The 17500-nt window shown below is 36.1% G+C and overlaps 1 protein-coding gene across 1 annotated transcript; it reads left to right on the top strand.

The window, feature by feature from the left end:
• The first annotated feature begins 15779 nt into the window (after window positions 1-15779).
• LOC136832931 (uncharacterized) lies at window positions 15780-16985 on the top strand. The gene has a single exon (XM_067094592.1). It carries the CDS (start codon window positions 15780-15782, stop codon window positions 16983-16985), a length of 1206 nt encoding a protein of 401 aa, XP_066950693.1.
• Window positions 16986-17500: the final 515 nt, after the last annotated feature.

Genomic DNA, 17500 nt, shown 5'->3' with positions numbered 1-17500 from the left:
GAAAACTATGCCGTCCGTCCGCACTTTTTCTGTCCACCCCAAGATCTTAACAACTACTGAGGAGGCTAGAGGGCTGCAAATGATTATGTGCATCATCCACCCTCCAATCATCAAACTTATCACATTGCAGCCCTCTAGCCTCAGTAGTTTTTATTTTATTTAGGGTTAAATTTAGCCATAATTGTGCATCTGGCAACGATGTAAGCCAGGCCACAACGGCCGGCTGGGGGTTTCATGGGCCGTGGCTCATACAGCATGATACCGAGGCCACCGAAAGATAGATCTATTTTCGGCGGCCTTGATTATACGCTGTACAGAAAACTTGATTGCGTCGAAGAAACTTCGGCGCATGTTTTACTTGTTGTTTGGTGTGTAAGAATAAATATAAAATTTGTCTTTCAAACTTATTTTTTTGTACTATTGTGCTTTCAATGGATTTTGTATTCGCTCTATTCAGTTAATCGAAATTTAAAACCAATTGTAGATTCAACGAGAATCGTGGTTCCCTCTTCACTGTCGGCAATGTTTTTTGTTGTTTTGTTGACGACAGAAAAGGCTGAATCTGTATGACTTTTTTCCCTTGGAAATGGAGAGGGTTGGAGGAGAGTTATTTGTTATTTGGAAAGTGACCCCGTCTAACAAGATGGGAGCCTTGTTTTGTCTCTCTCTCTCTCTCTCTCTCTCTCTCTCTCTCTCTCTCTCTCTCTCTCTCTCTCTCTCTCTCTCCGGCGTTTGTGTTATTTTATGTTTTTTGTTGAATGGAGTTGGGTGTATGTTAGAACTGGTTTGTTGTATTTTTTTCTTATGGACACATGATACATGACCTTTGATTTTTGCCCCTCGGTTTCTTCTGTGATATATTTACTGATTTAACATATTTTAGTGCACATGCAAATATTGATGCGTATATATATATATATATATATTTTATATATATATATATATATATATATCTATATATATATATATATATATATATATATATATATATATATATATATATATATATATATATATATATATATTTGAGTGTGTGTGTGTGTGTGTGTGTGTGTGTGTGTGTGTGTGTGTGTGTATGTGTGTGTGTGTATGGCTTGTTCATCAGTAATCTGTTAACTCTGACTGAGGGGGGAAACTAGAGAAAAAATCACAACTCTGTGGACACCTTCATACTTTTAACTGCTGAATAGTGACCCTTCTGTTCAGAAAACTTCAACGATATTAGCATCTTCACAAGCCTACGCGTAAGTCTCATCAACAGTGCGTCAGTCTCCTCTCCCCATTTACACTCGCAGTGCGTCGTTCACTCCGTGGATTTGTAATCCCTTCAAATACAGCTTTCAGACCATTTTTCTGTCTTTTTTAAGTCTTCCTCTCCTCCATCCGTCTTATAGATTTTCTCATCACCTATTGTCCTCCATCCTCGCCGCGTGACCTAACCATCTCAGAATACTCTGATCTGTCCTTGCACTTACGCACGCATTTTTACTTTTCCTACGTATCTCCAAGTTTCTCACCCCTAGAATTCTTATGCCACGTTCAGTACGCAAATAGTTCTCCTCAATAACTTCAGATTTGTTTTTTTTTTTTACTTTTATTTGCATTCAGTATCTACCTTTCACAGAAGAAATTTTCCATCTTTATCGCCTTTACATCACATTTTCCCTTAAAGGGTTATACATTTTATGGTTTCGTCTTTGTATTCCAGAGAACATTAAATCAGTCAGTCAGTCAGTCAACCAATTTCCTTGTATTTTGCACGTTCTGCCTAAATTCACAACTGGTCTCATCGTCATCTGTGCATTTTTTCGATGATATTTTGTCCTCTCTTTCCTTGCTTCTACCATTATATCTATTACTTTTTTTCGGATTAATTGTTCCTCACGCTTATCATTACATGTCTGCACCATCTCAGTCTTTGAGATATCAGTTTATGCTGTAGTTGCTGAACATCAAATCAATCTCCAGCTTCCTCATTCTTAATATGATCTCATTGCACTCATATCTTGGCATCTCTGTAGTCACACCTTTTCAGAATCTCTGCATTTTCTTCGTCAGTGTCTGTGTCTCTGCCGCAGGCCTGACAGATCTATGCAATTACTGATAAGATGCTCATACTTACCCCTATTTTGTTGTGCTCGTTGAAGTTACAGACTTTGGTGCTGTGTGAAATGGTCTCTCTGTTAGGACCTGAATGAGAATGGCAGTCGAAAGGAATATCAGATAGGAAGTATTCGAGTCTATTAGTACGTTTTCAAGTTTCTATAGTGTGTTTTAAGTTTATGAGGTCCTATATAATGACAAGTGCTATTTTATTTGGGTGGGTTCCAAAAGTTATATGTGAAATAAAATTTTTAGAGACTTGGAGTAAATGTAGTTTCATATTCCTGATGGGAGACCCAGTTAGTGAGTGGAGCTTTCAAGAGCACATTATATCTCTCTCTCTCTCTCTCTCTCTCTCTCTCTCTCTCTCTCTCTCTCTCTCTCTCTCTCTCTCTCTCTCTCTCTCTCAAGGAAACATTAGAACATTTTTATTGTAAGTAATCTAAAAGAAATATCTTAATATTTCGTATTCTAATTGGATTGCTGGTGGTACATCTCTTTTTAACATTTTCGTCTCCTTGTTGCGATAAGTGAGTCCTTGTTTTATCGATGTTATTCTTCACACCCTTGTAAGTCTCTCCTTCATGTACCTAAATTGATAAAATTATTCGTTACCTTCCAGCACCTGAGTTTTTGTTTTCCTGTTGCTTTTTTATTTTTTGCCATTTTTTGTATAATCTCGATCAGCTCGAGACTTGAGAGCTAAGTAAATGAATACATATACATACATACATACATACTAATATATATATATATATATATATATATATATATATATATATATATATATATATATATATATATATATATATATATATATATATTTATATTTGTGTGTGTGTGCATGCGTGTATACATATACATATATGCTAATGTATATATAATTGATTGAGTTCTGACTACTAAATCTGGCATAATTTATATATATATATATATATATATATATATATATATATATATATATATATATATATATATATATATATATATATATATATGTATATAATACATTCATGAAGCTACAAATGTTGTTTAATATCAAATTCACGCTACCTCGGGAATATCCCCGATGGGGAATGATCACCGAAGGGGAATTTATAAGTGATAAATGGATGGGTACTGCCGGGTCTCGATCCCGGCAGTACCGATCCATTTATCACTTATAAATTCCCCTTCGGTGATCATTCCCCATCGGGGATATTCCCGAGGTAGCGTGAATTTGATATTAAACAACATTCATAGCTTCATGAATGTAGTATATAAATCACGGTGTGATAAAAATTTCATATATATACAGTATATATATGTATATAATTCTATTATATACTTATGTATATATATTTACGTAGTGTGTGTATATCGACGGTTTTCACGCTTTATTTTTATTTTTAGCTAACGTTTATCACTAGAAGCCAGGTATCCGTGTGATGCGTAGATAAGGAAACTTACATCTTCCGTGGTAGGATTGCATCCTACGACCGAGAGGTCCATCCTTGGATGATGGGCTTTTAGTGATAACCGTATACAAGAAAGTGCGAGGAAGTTGACAAGTTAGGAGGAATTGAAAAATTAAGTCGTCATCGTAGCTGTTGAAGTACATATATAGCTGGTGATAAAATTGCCCACATGAGGAGAGAGAGAGTTCGGTCTCTGAAATATAGCATTTATTTTCTACATTTTGGCGTTTTTATGGGATCCTTATATTTGATTATATATATATATATATATATATATATATATATATATATATATTTATTTATATATTACATACGTATGTATGTATATATATAATTATATATATGTATATCTATATATATATAATTATATATATATATATGTGTGTGTATATATATATTATGTATGTATGTATGTATAATTATATATATATATATATATATGTATATATATAATTATATATATGTGTATGTATATATATATATATATATATATATATATATATATATATATATATATATATATATATATATATATATATATATATATATATGTATACACATACACACACCCCCACAATGTAAAGAAGAAATTGATTAAGGAAATCTGCACAGACAAGGAGAATGTGTCTTAAAGTGTTCATTTAGTGGAAGCAAATATGATTTCGGAGAATGTATTGGGTAAACACAACGGAATATCGAATAAAGATTATGGACGTCAGGTAAAAATAGTTTCTCTCGAAAAGCCGAGAATAAACTCATGAATAACTTAGCATAAAAGCTTTCATCAGTTTAAAATCCTACTTGTCTTAAGTGGATTAAGATCAGGAAACAGCTCATGTAGCCATTAAGCCAGCGGGGGTTTTTTTAACGAAAATTTATTGAGATGGACGAGTTAGGTAAATAAAGACACTAAGGATTAAATTGTTCAGACTTCCCTTACAGCAAATCCGCATAATTTTTGCTTATTCAACATTTTAATTCGAGGGAGATCCAAAAATATATGAGAGGGGTATAAATTCCCACAAGGGGAGTGCGGCATACATTATAGACTGCCAATTTACGACGTCTTACTTTCCTTACGTGGAATTGAAAAATCGAGTGTCCCATTAATGTATTTTTTTTATTCATTTACTTGAACTTGATGAAAACGGGAACACTCCTTTAAATGAAATAAGGTGAACATTAAAAAGGGGTTGCATGACATTTAGCTAGATAATGTATATTTCAGTTCAGAACGTCAGATAGCCTAGAAATGAGTTTGTACATTTATTTCAATAAAACATTTGAAGGAAATACAAGAGGTTACTAAGATGTACTATAGTTTACTAAAGATAGATACAGTGTAAATGTTGCTTCCGTATTTTTTTATGTTAAAATATTACGGAATTTATTAATAATAAAGTTTGCAGACACGTCTAATACAATCAATATAGTGAACTAGGTGCAGCATCTTCAGCAAAATGCTTTAATTTGTAGAAAAATTAATAGCTCAATGCAGGTTGGTACTGGTCAGAGAAAAATGTATAAATATAATGCATCTCGAATCCTAGAGCACTGTCTTTGAACAAAGTTGTAGTCGTTTTTTAATAAAATTCCGTTGTCATCCTATCTAAAGAGAATTTTTTAGTCATTTCTAAACTTCCTACTCGATCTCGCTAAACTGGTTTCAAAATATGTTGACAATAAAAAATAAAGCTTGACTGGTAAGCCAATTCCTTAATATTTTAACATTATAAAAACAAATAAGGAAACAATATACTGTATCCATCTTCTGTAGTCTGCCATATTGCATCTTTGGTGATCCCTTACATTTTTGGTAACCACTCGAAGGCTGTTACCTATGTCATTTACATGTCCCAGGTAACAAGTGTATAATTAAGGTCATTCTTGAGAAGTACACATTACATATCTGTAAGAATCTTGTTGCATATAAATGATTACGAATTTTTTTCGTGTGGCATATGTACCAAGTGAGCATATTAGAAACTGTACACGATAAAGGCACACCGTAGCTTCAGTTACTTGCAGGTCTAGATTAATGTTGATAACAAAACAATATGCCTGTTCTTAGAAATAATAAATTTTGTCTGTCAGTCGTTAATCCAGTGGGTAAGTTTAGAGGATGTTTTGATTAAAGGTTTCGCACTGTTGAATGTTTAGGCAGGTAATGCAAATTTTTTTCATGTGTAATATTCGAGCGTTTCAAAAGATGAGAATTTTTGCCCTCTCATTCTATCCCATTTACCTCAAGTGTGACCGCAAAGAGTCAGTTTCCCCGGCTGATTGGGAAAGAATGTAGTTTAAGAGCCTCTGGATGAAAAGATATTAAACTGAAGACTGTAAAATGCAAAAGAGTGAGTAGATCGATTTGATAGATCAGGGACCAGGAAAGGTCTATGGTAGGAAAACGAGCGGAAATAAAAATGTATTTTCTCTCTCTCTCTCTCTCTCTCTCTCTCTCTCTCTCTCTCTCTCTCTCTCTCTCTCTCTCTCTCTCTCTCTCAAGAAGTTAAAATAATTAGCTTACATTATCATTTTTTTTTTTTATTAGATGTAGTACGATCATATTTGTTCAGTTGGTTTGTTAAATTAGTATGAGAAAGTTTTTCCTGTATTTTATAAAAAGAAGAATGAAGCTTAGAGATCATTTGGGTTCAATTATAATATAATTTCACCATTTTTCTTTTATTCATAGCTCTTATTTTTAGCTAGGGGTTCTTAAGCATCATGCTGAAATCGGCCTCAAGTGTCTTGATATCAAACAACACGTACTTTTTTATGCATTCCAGTTTACACTGTGTTTGCTACACTTACATGAATAAAACAAGTAAAAAATGTGCCTAAATTCTTCGGCGCAATCGAGTCTTCTGTACGGCGTATAATGGTAGCCTGTATTTTTGGCACCTATATCGGTGCCAGACACATGATCATGGCAAACTTTAACCTTAAATAAAATAAAAACTACTAAGGCTAGAGGGCTGCAATTTGGCATGTTTGATGATTGGAGGGTGGATGACCTGCATACCAATTTGCAAACCCTCTAGCCTTAGTAGTTTTTAAGATCTGAGGGCGGACAGAAAAACTGCGGAAGGACAGACAAATAGCCATCTCAATATTTTTCTTTTACAGAAAACTAAAAAGGAAGGATGTACATATGTTATAAATTTTTGATATCTAGTCCTTCTTTGTGAGAGACTTTGCACCTTCCATATTAGATAAATTTCAACTGGTTAGCAATTATAGTTTCATTTTAGATTGTTGCTCATGCTAGTTTTTCTTCATTCATTGGCTTGGAGGCAAGTCTTCGCGTTTACTTTTTTCGAGTCTTACTGAGAATTTCAAAGTGTTGTGCCAGGTCAGTAATTAGTGTGACGAGATTACGTGGAATGGAAATAGATGACAAGATAAGAGTATTCTTAGGGGTATTCGTAGAAAACTGTTACCTGTTATCTCCGAGGCGTTAGACAACCGTAACTCTAGGCTCCTCATTTTCGCGTGAGCTCTGTGGAAACATAAAGCATATGTCGTGTACTTTAGGGGTGTCAGTTGTGCTGTCTTGATAAAGTTCACTGTGGGACAGTTAGTATTTGACAGCTAGCTTTCCTGTGTGTTTAAAGCGAAAATCGGTTCATAGATTTTGTTTTATTTATCGTTATGGTAGTGCTCTTATTTAGAGTATTCCCTCTGCTTATCATTCTGGTAATATTGACTTAACGATACTTTTCTTACTGGTGGTTAGTTATCGTTGTGGTTTTGTCAGTGGAAATGTCTCTTACTCCCAGACTGAGTGAGAAATTAATGATTTAACTTGAAATATGCCAAGATTTGGTGGTCTTAATTTTGGTTGGCTATCCGGAACTAACTTGGATGAAAGTAGGTTCCATTATCTAATCTTTTAGGCACACGCTACTTGTTTCTAAATGCCATTTTTATTCAGTACAGATGCATTACTCCTTCACCTTTTACTTTATTATGTAAATAATTTCTTTGAACAGGATGTGTTAGGTTTATGCCTAATTATGAAATAGTAATGATTATGTGTTGATATAAATTTACTGATATATTTTTATAATCTGTTCAGGCTTACTAAATCTAAATTGTTACTTAATCTGTTCTTTCTTTGCAGATTTATACGCATCTGAAAAGGTATTGTCGGAAGTAGTTTTCAGTTTCTTCAAGGGGGAAAAATTCCCTATATAGCCTCTGTTTTCCGATTCATGTTCCATTTTTAAGAAGTGTCGTAAAGGTAGGACCACGCCAAATGTTTGGGGGCAGTTTGTATACGATTTTAATAATTGGTTGTTACTTGTATAAAAACTTGGAATGTTATAATTCCTTGGCATTATGCAAAATCTATTTAGCGTAGAATGGTCAGAAAGCATTATAATGTAGAATTTGTTTTTTATATAAAATGCCAAATAGAGTTCAGGAAGCGATGATCAGTTGCTAAGAGTTTAGAAAAATATTGAGGCGTTTAGTGGATTAATCTTAGTAACTGAGATTATCTCTAGAGAATATCTTCCATTTGAATTGATTTCTAATGATTTAGTTATTTTTGTGCACAGAGGTCCCACTTATAAAGTGATGCATTCTTACATACAGCCTTTTAGAAAGATTATTTGTTCGACAGAGGCGTAAGTTGTGCGTAATGTTTTTTCTCATTGTGTTTTTATCACTTCAATCACTTCATTGGTTATTGATACAACTATTATGACTAATGAGATGCGAGGGCAACTCACATTTTGAGGGAGGATCTGTAATGTTCAATCTCATGCTCTGTCGTATATCTGGGGTCACTTATTGACCTATTTTGGGTCGTCAAATCTGTGTATTGATTTTCAGTATTTCATCGACAGACTATTTTTTTAATCGGCTCCTGCTTTTCTAATTTTGGGTTATTTCCGGTCAGTAAATGTGTTCACGGGTTCAAACGTTTTCATGATTACAGCGGAAGTACTGTGAAACAACTGTAATGATTATAGCGAAAATTCTGTCAGACACTGTGATTACTATAAAATGGTTTTGTTGACCAAAGCTATAATGATTGCTGCAAAAATTTGATAGAATTCGATTAAACCCTTGGCACATTTCCCTGGATTTGACAATTTAAATACCGTTCATTTCTTGTTTTCATGCATGTGGATTTGCTTATGGCCAGAATCCTCTCCCGCTTATTAGAGCGGCGTAACAGTATTTTCAGTTTTCGCCTAAAATACTTTCCCCATCCGTAGTCAGTGGATGAACTTATTCATGAATGAACCCTATTGAGCCTCTATTGAACTCGGCTGCTCCCACGCCCAGAATGGAGGATCTTTTTAGAGGCAGCGAGGCTTTCAGTCTGATGATGCAGGATTGCCTTGCGTGGTTGGTATTACAGCGCGTTTGTTACGGAGAAACTCTGTTTTCCTCATATTTGCTTTTTGTTTGTTTCGTAAAGTTACGCAAGCTGTTTCAGGAGGCCTTATTTTCACGTTTATGCTTATCTCCAAATTAACGTACGCGCCGTCCGTTTTTTCCTGGATCGCTATTTAGTAAATTGCAGTCCATTTCTTTATTAGAAAGGAAAGTTTTCGTCGTTGGCATTTTATTTTTTTATCCAAGTTAACTCCTCTTAGATCTTTAATTCCTCTTGGATCTTTAAAAAAGTTGACCTCGCTTCCTCTCTTGAGTTTGTATTTATCTAAGTTGACCTACTGTCCCCTCTTGACTTCGACGTATTTAATTTGTGAAAATTTCCACCGTTATGTACGAACTTTGTTTTCTCTAATTCCATCTTCAACTTGAGTATTCTTCATCTTTAGATTTTGTACATTTTTACTTCCCAGATTATTTTAAGTTTGGGGCTTGTAGATGGAACGACCTTATTTCCTTTGCAAATATATTAACTACACACCACATTATGAAAAGATTTTAAGGGGCCGCACAGAAAAACAAGTTCTTCGATATCATCATGTAAAAGGTGGAGGTCGCGATCTGGGAAGGGGAGCATCGGTAAACAGCTGTCACACCGAGTGGAAGGAGTTTCTTTGGACTTCGTTGTTTAAGGCAGCAGAAAACTGACGTGTAAAGAAACGTTCCCAGTTCTGTCACAGTTGTAAAGGAACCTCTTTCTTCGAAGTCTAAGTGGGGTTTTGTCGTGGGATGATGAAATTTGGCAGGCAGTTGGGCGTCATGTCATGGAGTTCGAGAATCAACTCATTTATGCAAGATAAAAGTAATTCTCTACATTTGAGGATGAGATATGAGTGTGATAAAATTTAGCGGATGTCGTCATATTGTGAAGACAAAAATTGTAGGCGTGAAATCTGGCTATGTAGATCTTTCTCAATCACAGCAGCGCGCTGTATTTTTTCATCAGAAGCAGTTTTGACGGAAAATATGGCTGAAATAAGGCAACAACATTGTATTCAATGTGACGTTTTAATTTACTGTTTTCATTTCCCTCAGCAGTGAGAATTGGACGTTTGATTAGCATAAGAACGCAGTTTATTGATAAGTTGCCTTGTAGGATTTCAAGACCACAGCAGTAAGATACAAGTAGGGGGCAGTGCACCTCACGTGGTGCACTGTAGGCATTGTGAAACGTGTTTGTAGCATCCCATCAGCCTTTAGCTGCAGCCACATTTTAGCATTTATTTTACCTCCGTTCCCACATCTTTCTTGCTGTCCAGCCTCTCTCACTATTACTTTTTAGTGCAACTGTAGGTTGTTTCCCAGTTCCACCTTAAAATCTTTGTACACTTCATTACCTTATTTTTCGGATCTCTTTATCATACCGTCGAACCACTCTAACTATCTCTTTTCACTTTTATCATACCGTCGAACCACTCCAACTACCTCTTTTCACTTTCTTAAGCACTAAATGGCCGAAAGTGCCCCAGTGCATTGGCTCAACAGGCTAAATTTTAATCAGTCAGTCAATCACAGCAGTAAGATAAATCAAACTTGAGTGACTTTTTGGTTTGGTCTTTAGCAGTACAGATAACGTATTTTTATGATTTAAGGAAGGAAAGTATAATTTTGCGCGGGAGGTACGAACACGCTGTCAGGAGAGGCAGTGATCCCGACGTGAATTACCAGAAGTGCAGTCCAGAGTGGGAGCATTGTTCTTGGTTATTAGGAAACTGACCCGTGCAATTAGGGAGGCAGTAGAATCGAAGACCGGATAGGTAGGTTCAACACTGTATTGCAAGGTAGAATCTAAAGGTTCGGATTAAATTTAATCAAGGGATTAGGCGTTTGTTTGCATCACTGAAGCTCCATCACATTTCGGATTAGGAATGTTTATCCTGTTAAATTAGTCGGTGATGAGTCTGAAACCGAGAGAGAGAGAGAGAGAGAGAGAGAGAGAGAGAGAGAGAGAGAGAGAGAGAGAGAGAGAGAGCCATGAAGACGAAATCGATCCTAATGGTAATCACCGGTAAGAGATGGATGTGGGCCAGTCTTTGTAGTTTAGTGGCCTCTCTCCCCTCTTCCCCCTCCCCCTCCCCCTCCCCCTCCCATATCTCGGCGATCAATCCGACTCTTCCAACCCAGGAAATAGTTTCAGAAGTCCCGATCGATATGTGGGTCAAATCGGTCGGCTTGCCCTCAAAGTCCGTGCGTGTCATATTTCCGACTGTATTATTAGATCATCTTTTTGTTGGGAGCACGAAGTTTGTTTTCAACCGTCATGATTCCAACGTCAACCGTACGTGTTCTGATCGCGTAACGCATGCTGTAATTACCTCTTGTTGGAATCGTGCGTGCTGTTGATATTTACTCTGGTGTGCGCTAACGATGCCTTTGGGCAAGAAGGGATTCCGTACATATATTTTGTGCGTTCATATTATGATTTCAAAAGAATTCCATGGACATTTTTCGCTTTGTAAATAAAACCGTCATCTATTCAAGTTAATTTTAGGGCAAAAGTTTAGTTCGACATAGTCTTGATTAATATTATTAGGTGCACACACGCATATAGTATGTAATATATACTATATACGTGTGTGCGTGTGTGAACCTAATAATATTAATCAAGACTAAGTCGAACTAAACTTTTGCCCTAAAATTAACTTGAATAGAGTTTCTTTACTAATATATTATATTAGTAAAGAAACTCGTTCTGGTTCTTAGTTATACGTCCAAAAATAAAGAAAACGGACATTTTTTTATATAGACTAAGTCGAGCTAAACTTTTGCCCTAAAATTAACTTGAATAGAGTTGCTTTACTAACATATATTAGTAAAGAAACTCGTTATAGTTCTTAGTTATACGTCCAAAAATAAAGAAAACGGACATTTTTTATATACAGTAGAAGAACTCAGTGATTGTCAGTACAGCTGGAAGCTTTAATAATAAAGTAAAAGAAAGAAAGAGCAGAAGACTGGTGCCTGACCGTGACAGATTTAGAGATTAAGAAAGGGAAAGAATGACAACCTCCATCGTCGATTTGTTTTGTTTATCCTTCGGTCAGATTGACCTCTATAAAAAGAGAATTGGTAGGGTTTCTATGTAATTGGTTCTCTGGAAGATTTATTATTTTCATTGATTATGTAATTCGTAGCTCTTTGTTGGAAGTTTACCTTCAGGCCACCCTTTTAAGACCTTTATATTTTATTTTATCATGTTCACAACGAAGCTTATGATAGCTTATGTATACTTTTAGGATTTTTTTCTATGCCTCAGGGTTCTGTCGTCTTTGTGTTGGGGCAAATAAAGCATCTGTAGCTAGCACGTTAGCCCTACTGCATGAGTTCAAGCTCTTATTCAACCCCTGACTTTAGCGTATGCATTTACTTAGCATTCTTTATTTGTTTAGTTCGACCTTCGTGTTTTACTAGGAAGGATAACGTCAATGATTGCTTCTATTTTCCCGGAGCCTGTAGAATAGTAATTTTCAATTACATACCTTGGTTTTCTAGCCTTGATAATGAGCCTACTGTCCTTTTGCTTTCGTGAGGTTGCCCATCCAATCGGCCTTCGTGTAAAAAGCACTCGAATTGAGGAATGTGTTAAGAGCAGATGTTGAGTTGTCTTTTATGATTGATGTTGGTGCTACTTGGGCTTGTTATCTAGTTCCTCGTTGGACGAGTCGGTAGAGTTCTCGGCTAGCACTCTGCTAGGCCCGAGTTCGAGTCTCTGGCCGGCCAATGAAGAATTAGAGGAATTTATTTCTGGTGGTAGAAATTCATTTCACGGTATAATGTGGTTCGGATTCCACAATAAGCTGTAGGTCCCGTTGCTGGGTAACCAATTGGTTCTTAGCCACGTAAAATAAGTCTAATCCTTCGGGCCAGCCCTCCCTAGGAGAGCCGCTAATCAGCTCAGTGGTCTGGTTAAACTAGGGTATACTTTACGCTTCACCTACTCCGAGGTGCTATTACTAAACATGGCGGAAACTCCTTGGGACGCTGTGTTTAGTACTAGTCCTTCGGGGACAAAGTATTATATACACCCATTTCTAAATTGCGTGGTCGACAAATTATATTATAACAATAAACGATATCTTCGTGCGGCCATCTACTTTACACGGTGTTTAATACTAGCACCGCGGAGAGGTGACGCGTAGATGACAAGCAAAAGTAGCACCATTGATGTTTATGTAGCCGACGTGGTTTCCGTTGGGTTGCTGCATACATTTTATGAGAGAGAACTATCAATGAGAGAGTGTTGCAGCTATGATGAAATAAATTTATATTGAGTTTTATTTAAGATAGTTTGTTTATCAAGGCGTAAGGTTCAGAGAGTTGATAGCTTGATACTGCAAGTCATGTAACACAAAATGGTGAGGATGATTTCTTAATATTTTTAAAAGCTGTGCCGGGTTTATTAGAGTGGAATAAGGATGGCAAAAATTGATAACTTCAACGCTAAAATTTTAGTGGCAACACTGAGAAACTGCCGAGAACAGCTATGTGATCTCTAATTTCGAGTTACTCCTGTGTACTAGGAATAAGAGAGATTGCATGCTGTAATTGTACGTAAGGTGGCACGGACTCTCTGTCTTTTTAATTTCCAAAATAGAATTTATTGGTGATTGCCTAGAAACTTGTAGTGTGACGCTTATGAATAGTAATGACTTTGACAAAAAAAAAGGATATTCTTAAAAAACCAAGGCTTGTTAATTTATACCAGTTTTGTAGAAGGAAGCTTTTTGTATGCTTAACATTCTGTAGAATTAAGAAGGCATCAACAGTGCATGCAATGATTTTATTATTTAGAAATGGAGGGCCAATATTTTGATAATTGATAATTAGACCTCTTAGCGACTGTACGTTTTAACGGCAAAATGTTGAAGTGTTTGTTTTGGGTTCAGCATAGGTTCTGAAGAACGGAGCTTTGGCATACATTGTTTGTTTTTAAAGGGTGGATAGTATCTTTGAAAAAAAATTTTTTTTAATAGGCAAACGTATAAGTATTTACGCAAGTGTTTATAAATTAGCGCACAAATTGTATGCACTGTATACCTAAAATGCATTTTAATCCTCTATGGACGAAAACTGTCTTAAGGACGGAAAGCCATGTTTTATTGGAAACTGGTCGGTCTTTTGTCTTACAATATTGCGTCAGCTGCACCTGTTTTACGATTCCCTTTGTTAGTGAAGTGGATTACGCCCGGGGGTGTGTCTTCATAAGTGCACGCCACCTTTTCGCGAATGGTTTTATCAGCCCTTCTCTCTCTCTCTCTCTCTCTCTCTCTCTCTCTCTCTCTCTCTCTCTCTCTCTCTCTCTCTCCGTATTTCAGTATCAAAGTCACGTTTGAATGAGATTAGAAGACGTCTTCACCATACAGTGCAACTGGCAGCTCTCTTCAAAACTGTGCCACATTTGCAATAGATACAATTTTTTTTTTTAACTTGTGGTAATGGAAACTGAATGGGCAACTTTTTAGTTGGAAACTAAAAAGGATTCTGGGGCAGACATATAAAGAATTCTTTAAAAATCCTCATTCAGTACAATTTATATACTGTGAATTTCTCATATTTGACACTACTGTATTAATCTACCTTCGGTCTGCCCTGCCAATCGACTTTGGTTTCACTATATATATATATATATATATATATATATATATATATATATATACATGCACACAATATATATATATATATATATATATATATATATATATATATATATATATACATTTTATATATATATTTAGAAATGAATTCTCAGTTATAGACGCATATATATATATATATATATATATATATATATATATATATATATATATATATAGGGAGACCAGGGCTAGTTGGCTACAGGGTAAGTTGACACAGCTGCAATATTTCATATGTTTGACGACAGATAGCTCTGATATCGCTACCACGTGGTCCCCACATGTTTGTTCAGTTACCCAGAAACCACCATCACGATTCGGTGTAGGAGAGTCGACTTGTGGACAAAAGTTTGATTTTGCTGAAGGTAAGTAAAATCTGAGTAACTACTTTTCTTTGTTAAAACATGTGCTAAATTACTTGATATGCTGAATGTTTTCTAGCTAAAATATCGCTTGAAATATGGAAATAATTTAACAATAAGACTAAGCTTTTAAAACTGTAAGGTTATTTATCAGATACCATTTTAGTAACAGTTTCTTGGTTGGGGCATGTTGGCACAGCGAGAATGGGGCAGGTTGACACTGTGCCAATTTGCCCCGCATATATAGTCTTCTTAATTTTTGGACAGTTTTAGACAATCTGACAGTATTTTTCTTATATGATTTTCAGACAATGGTTAGAACATACCCAAGAAAAACTGAACGAGCCTCAACTCCACCTGATGCGATTCTGAGGGCTGTCAAATGTGTAAAGTTTGAGCACAAGTCAATTAGAGGGGTTGCAAAGGATTTTGGCATTCCTTTTCGAACACTTGCACGTTATTGCCAGAAAATAACTGATGAACAACTGTTGAGTGAAGGAAGTTCATCTCTTACGGTGGGCTACACTCAACACAGACAAGTATTTTCTAAAGAACAGGAAAAGGAACTTTCTACATATCTTAAACGTGCAGCTGATATTTATTATGGCTTATCTGTGAAGGATGTAAGAAAATTGGCATATCAGTATGCTGTATATAGCAACAATTCTATTCCTAATTCTTGGACAGAAAATGAGATGGCTGGTGCTGACTGGTTTTCAGGTTTTTGAAAAAGAAATAAGGACCTATCCATTAGGTCACCAGAAGCAACCAGCCTTTCAAGAGCAACAAGTTTTAATAGGACGAATGTGGACATGTTTTTTGATAATCTGCAATCTGTCCGAGATCGCTATGAGTTTACTCCAGGGAACATATGGAACATGGATGAGACTGGGGTAACAACAGTTCAGAAGCCTGTTAAAGTTGTTGCTCGTAAAGGCTCTAAACAAATTGGAAAAATGACCTCAGCAGAAAGAGGAACTCTTGTAACAGTAGCTATAGCTGTCTCAGCAATTGGTAATGCAGTCCCTCCTTTCTTTGTTTTCCCCAGAGTTCATTTCCGCGATCATTTCCTGACTAATGGCCCACCAGGTAGTTCTGGAGCTGCCAATCCATCAGGGTGGATGAAAGAGTCTAATTTTCTTGAATTTCTTAAGCATTTTGTGAAACATACTAAATGTTCAAAAGAGCACCCGGTGCTTTTATTACTAGACAACCATGATTCTCACCTGTCCATAGATGGCCTGGATTATTGTAAGGCAAATGGAATTGTTGCTCTTTCATTCCCCCCACACTGTTCTCATAGGATGCAACCGCTTGATATAAGTGTTTACGGACCACTGAAGAAGTATGTAAATAGATCCTGTGACTCTTGGATGACAGATCATCCTGGTTCTACAATGACTATATACGATATTCCAGGCATAGTTTCAACTGCCATGCCACTTGCTGTGACTCCTGCCAACATCTTAGCTGGGTTCAGATCTGCAGGGATTTCACCCTTTAATAGAGATATATTTCAGGATGAAGATTTTATGGGTGCATATGTAACAGACAGGCCTCTGCCTAATGATTTGTCTGAAATGCAAGCATCACCAGAAAATGGAAGCACTGGTATGTTGAATTTATATCCCTCAGAGGCCACAGACAAAACTACAAACCAGGCTGGTTCTCCTTCCACACTTAGGGATGCACAACTAGAGGAGGAGAATGAACTTAGGGCTCCTAATATTGCAATCTATCATGCAAATGAACCAACACCATCTACTTCAGGAATCTCTACAGAGAAAAATATAAACTTAGTCTTAACACCAGAAGCAGTAAGACCACTGCCTAAGGCGGGCCCAAGAAAGGGAAATTCAGTGAATAAAAGGAAACGAACCACCGCAATCTTGACTGATACTCCAGTTAAAAAGAGCATTAGAGGAGAACAAGTCAAAAGCAAAAGTGAAAACTGGAAGAATTATGCTTGCAGGGAAAAAAAAAACAAAACAAAGAACTCCAGAAAGCTCAGATTCTGAAGAGGAGGAAACCTACTGTCTGGTATGTGTGGAGCCATTTTCCAATAGCAAATCACGAGAAATCTGGGTGCAATGCCTGGTTTGCAAAAGGTGGGCTCATGAAAGTTGCACTGATAAGAATTTGTTTTTACTTGTAATCACTGTAATTCAAATGATGAATTAGACTAGCTTTCCTTCATAGCTTTGATAGTGTAATATTTATTTTGTGATGTGAATACGTTTTCATAGAATACTTTGAAAGATTAAGGTATTTTATTTGATTTTTTTTTAAGTGAGAGCTGTGATTTAAAGGGTAGTGTTTATTTTCTTATTTTCATAACTCAAATTGTGATTTAGAATAAGTTTTCCTTTCTGGCCTTTAAATACTAGTTTTATTTTCTTGTTTAAACTTTTGTGATAATCAGAGCTGTGATTAATATGATAATTAGGAGTAAGTGCTCTACTCAATAGTCTTTAAATAGTCTTTAAACGAGAGAAAAAATGATGTGCCAACTTGCCCCTCAGTGTGTGCCAAC

The sequence above is a fragment of the Macrobrachium rosenbergii genome, chromosome 50 (genome assembly GCF_040412425.1).
Source record: "Macrobrachium rosenbergii isolate ZJJX-2024 chromosome 50, ASM4041242v1, whole genome shotgun sequence".
Taxonomy (NCBI): Eukaryota; Metazoa; Arthropoda; class Malacostraca; order Decapoda; family Palaemonidae; genus Macrobrachium; species Macrobrachium rosenbergii.
The sequence above is the reverse complement of the archived record's forward strand: the minus strand, read 5'-3'. Positions and strand labels throughout refer to the sequence as shown.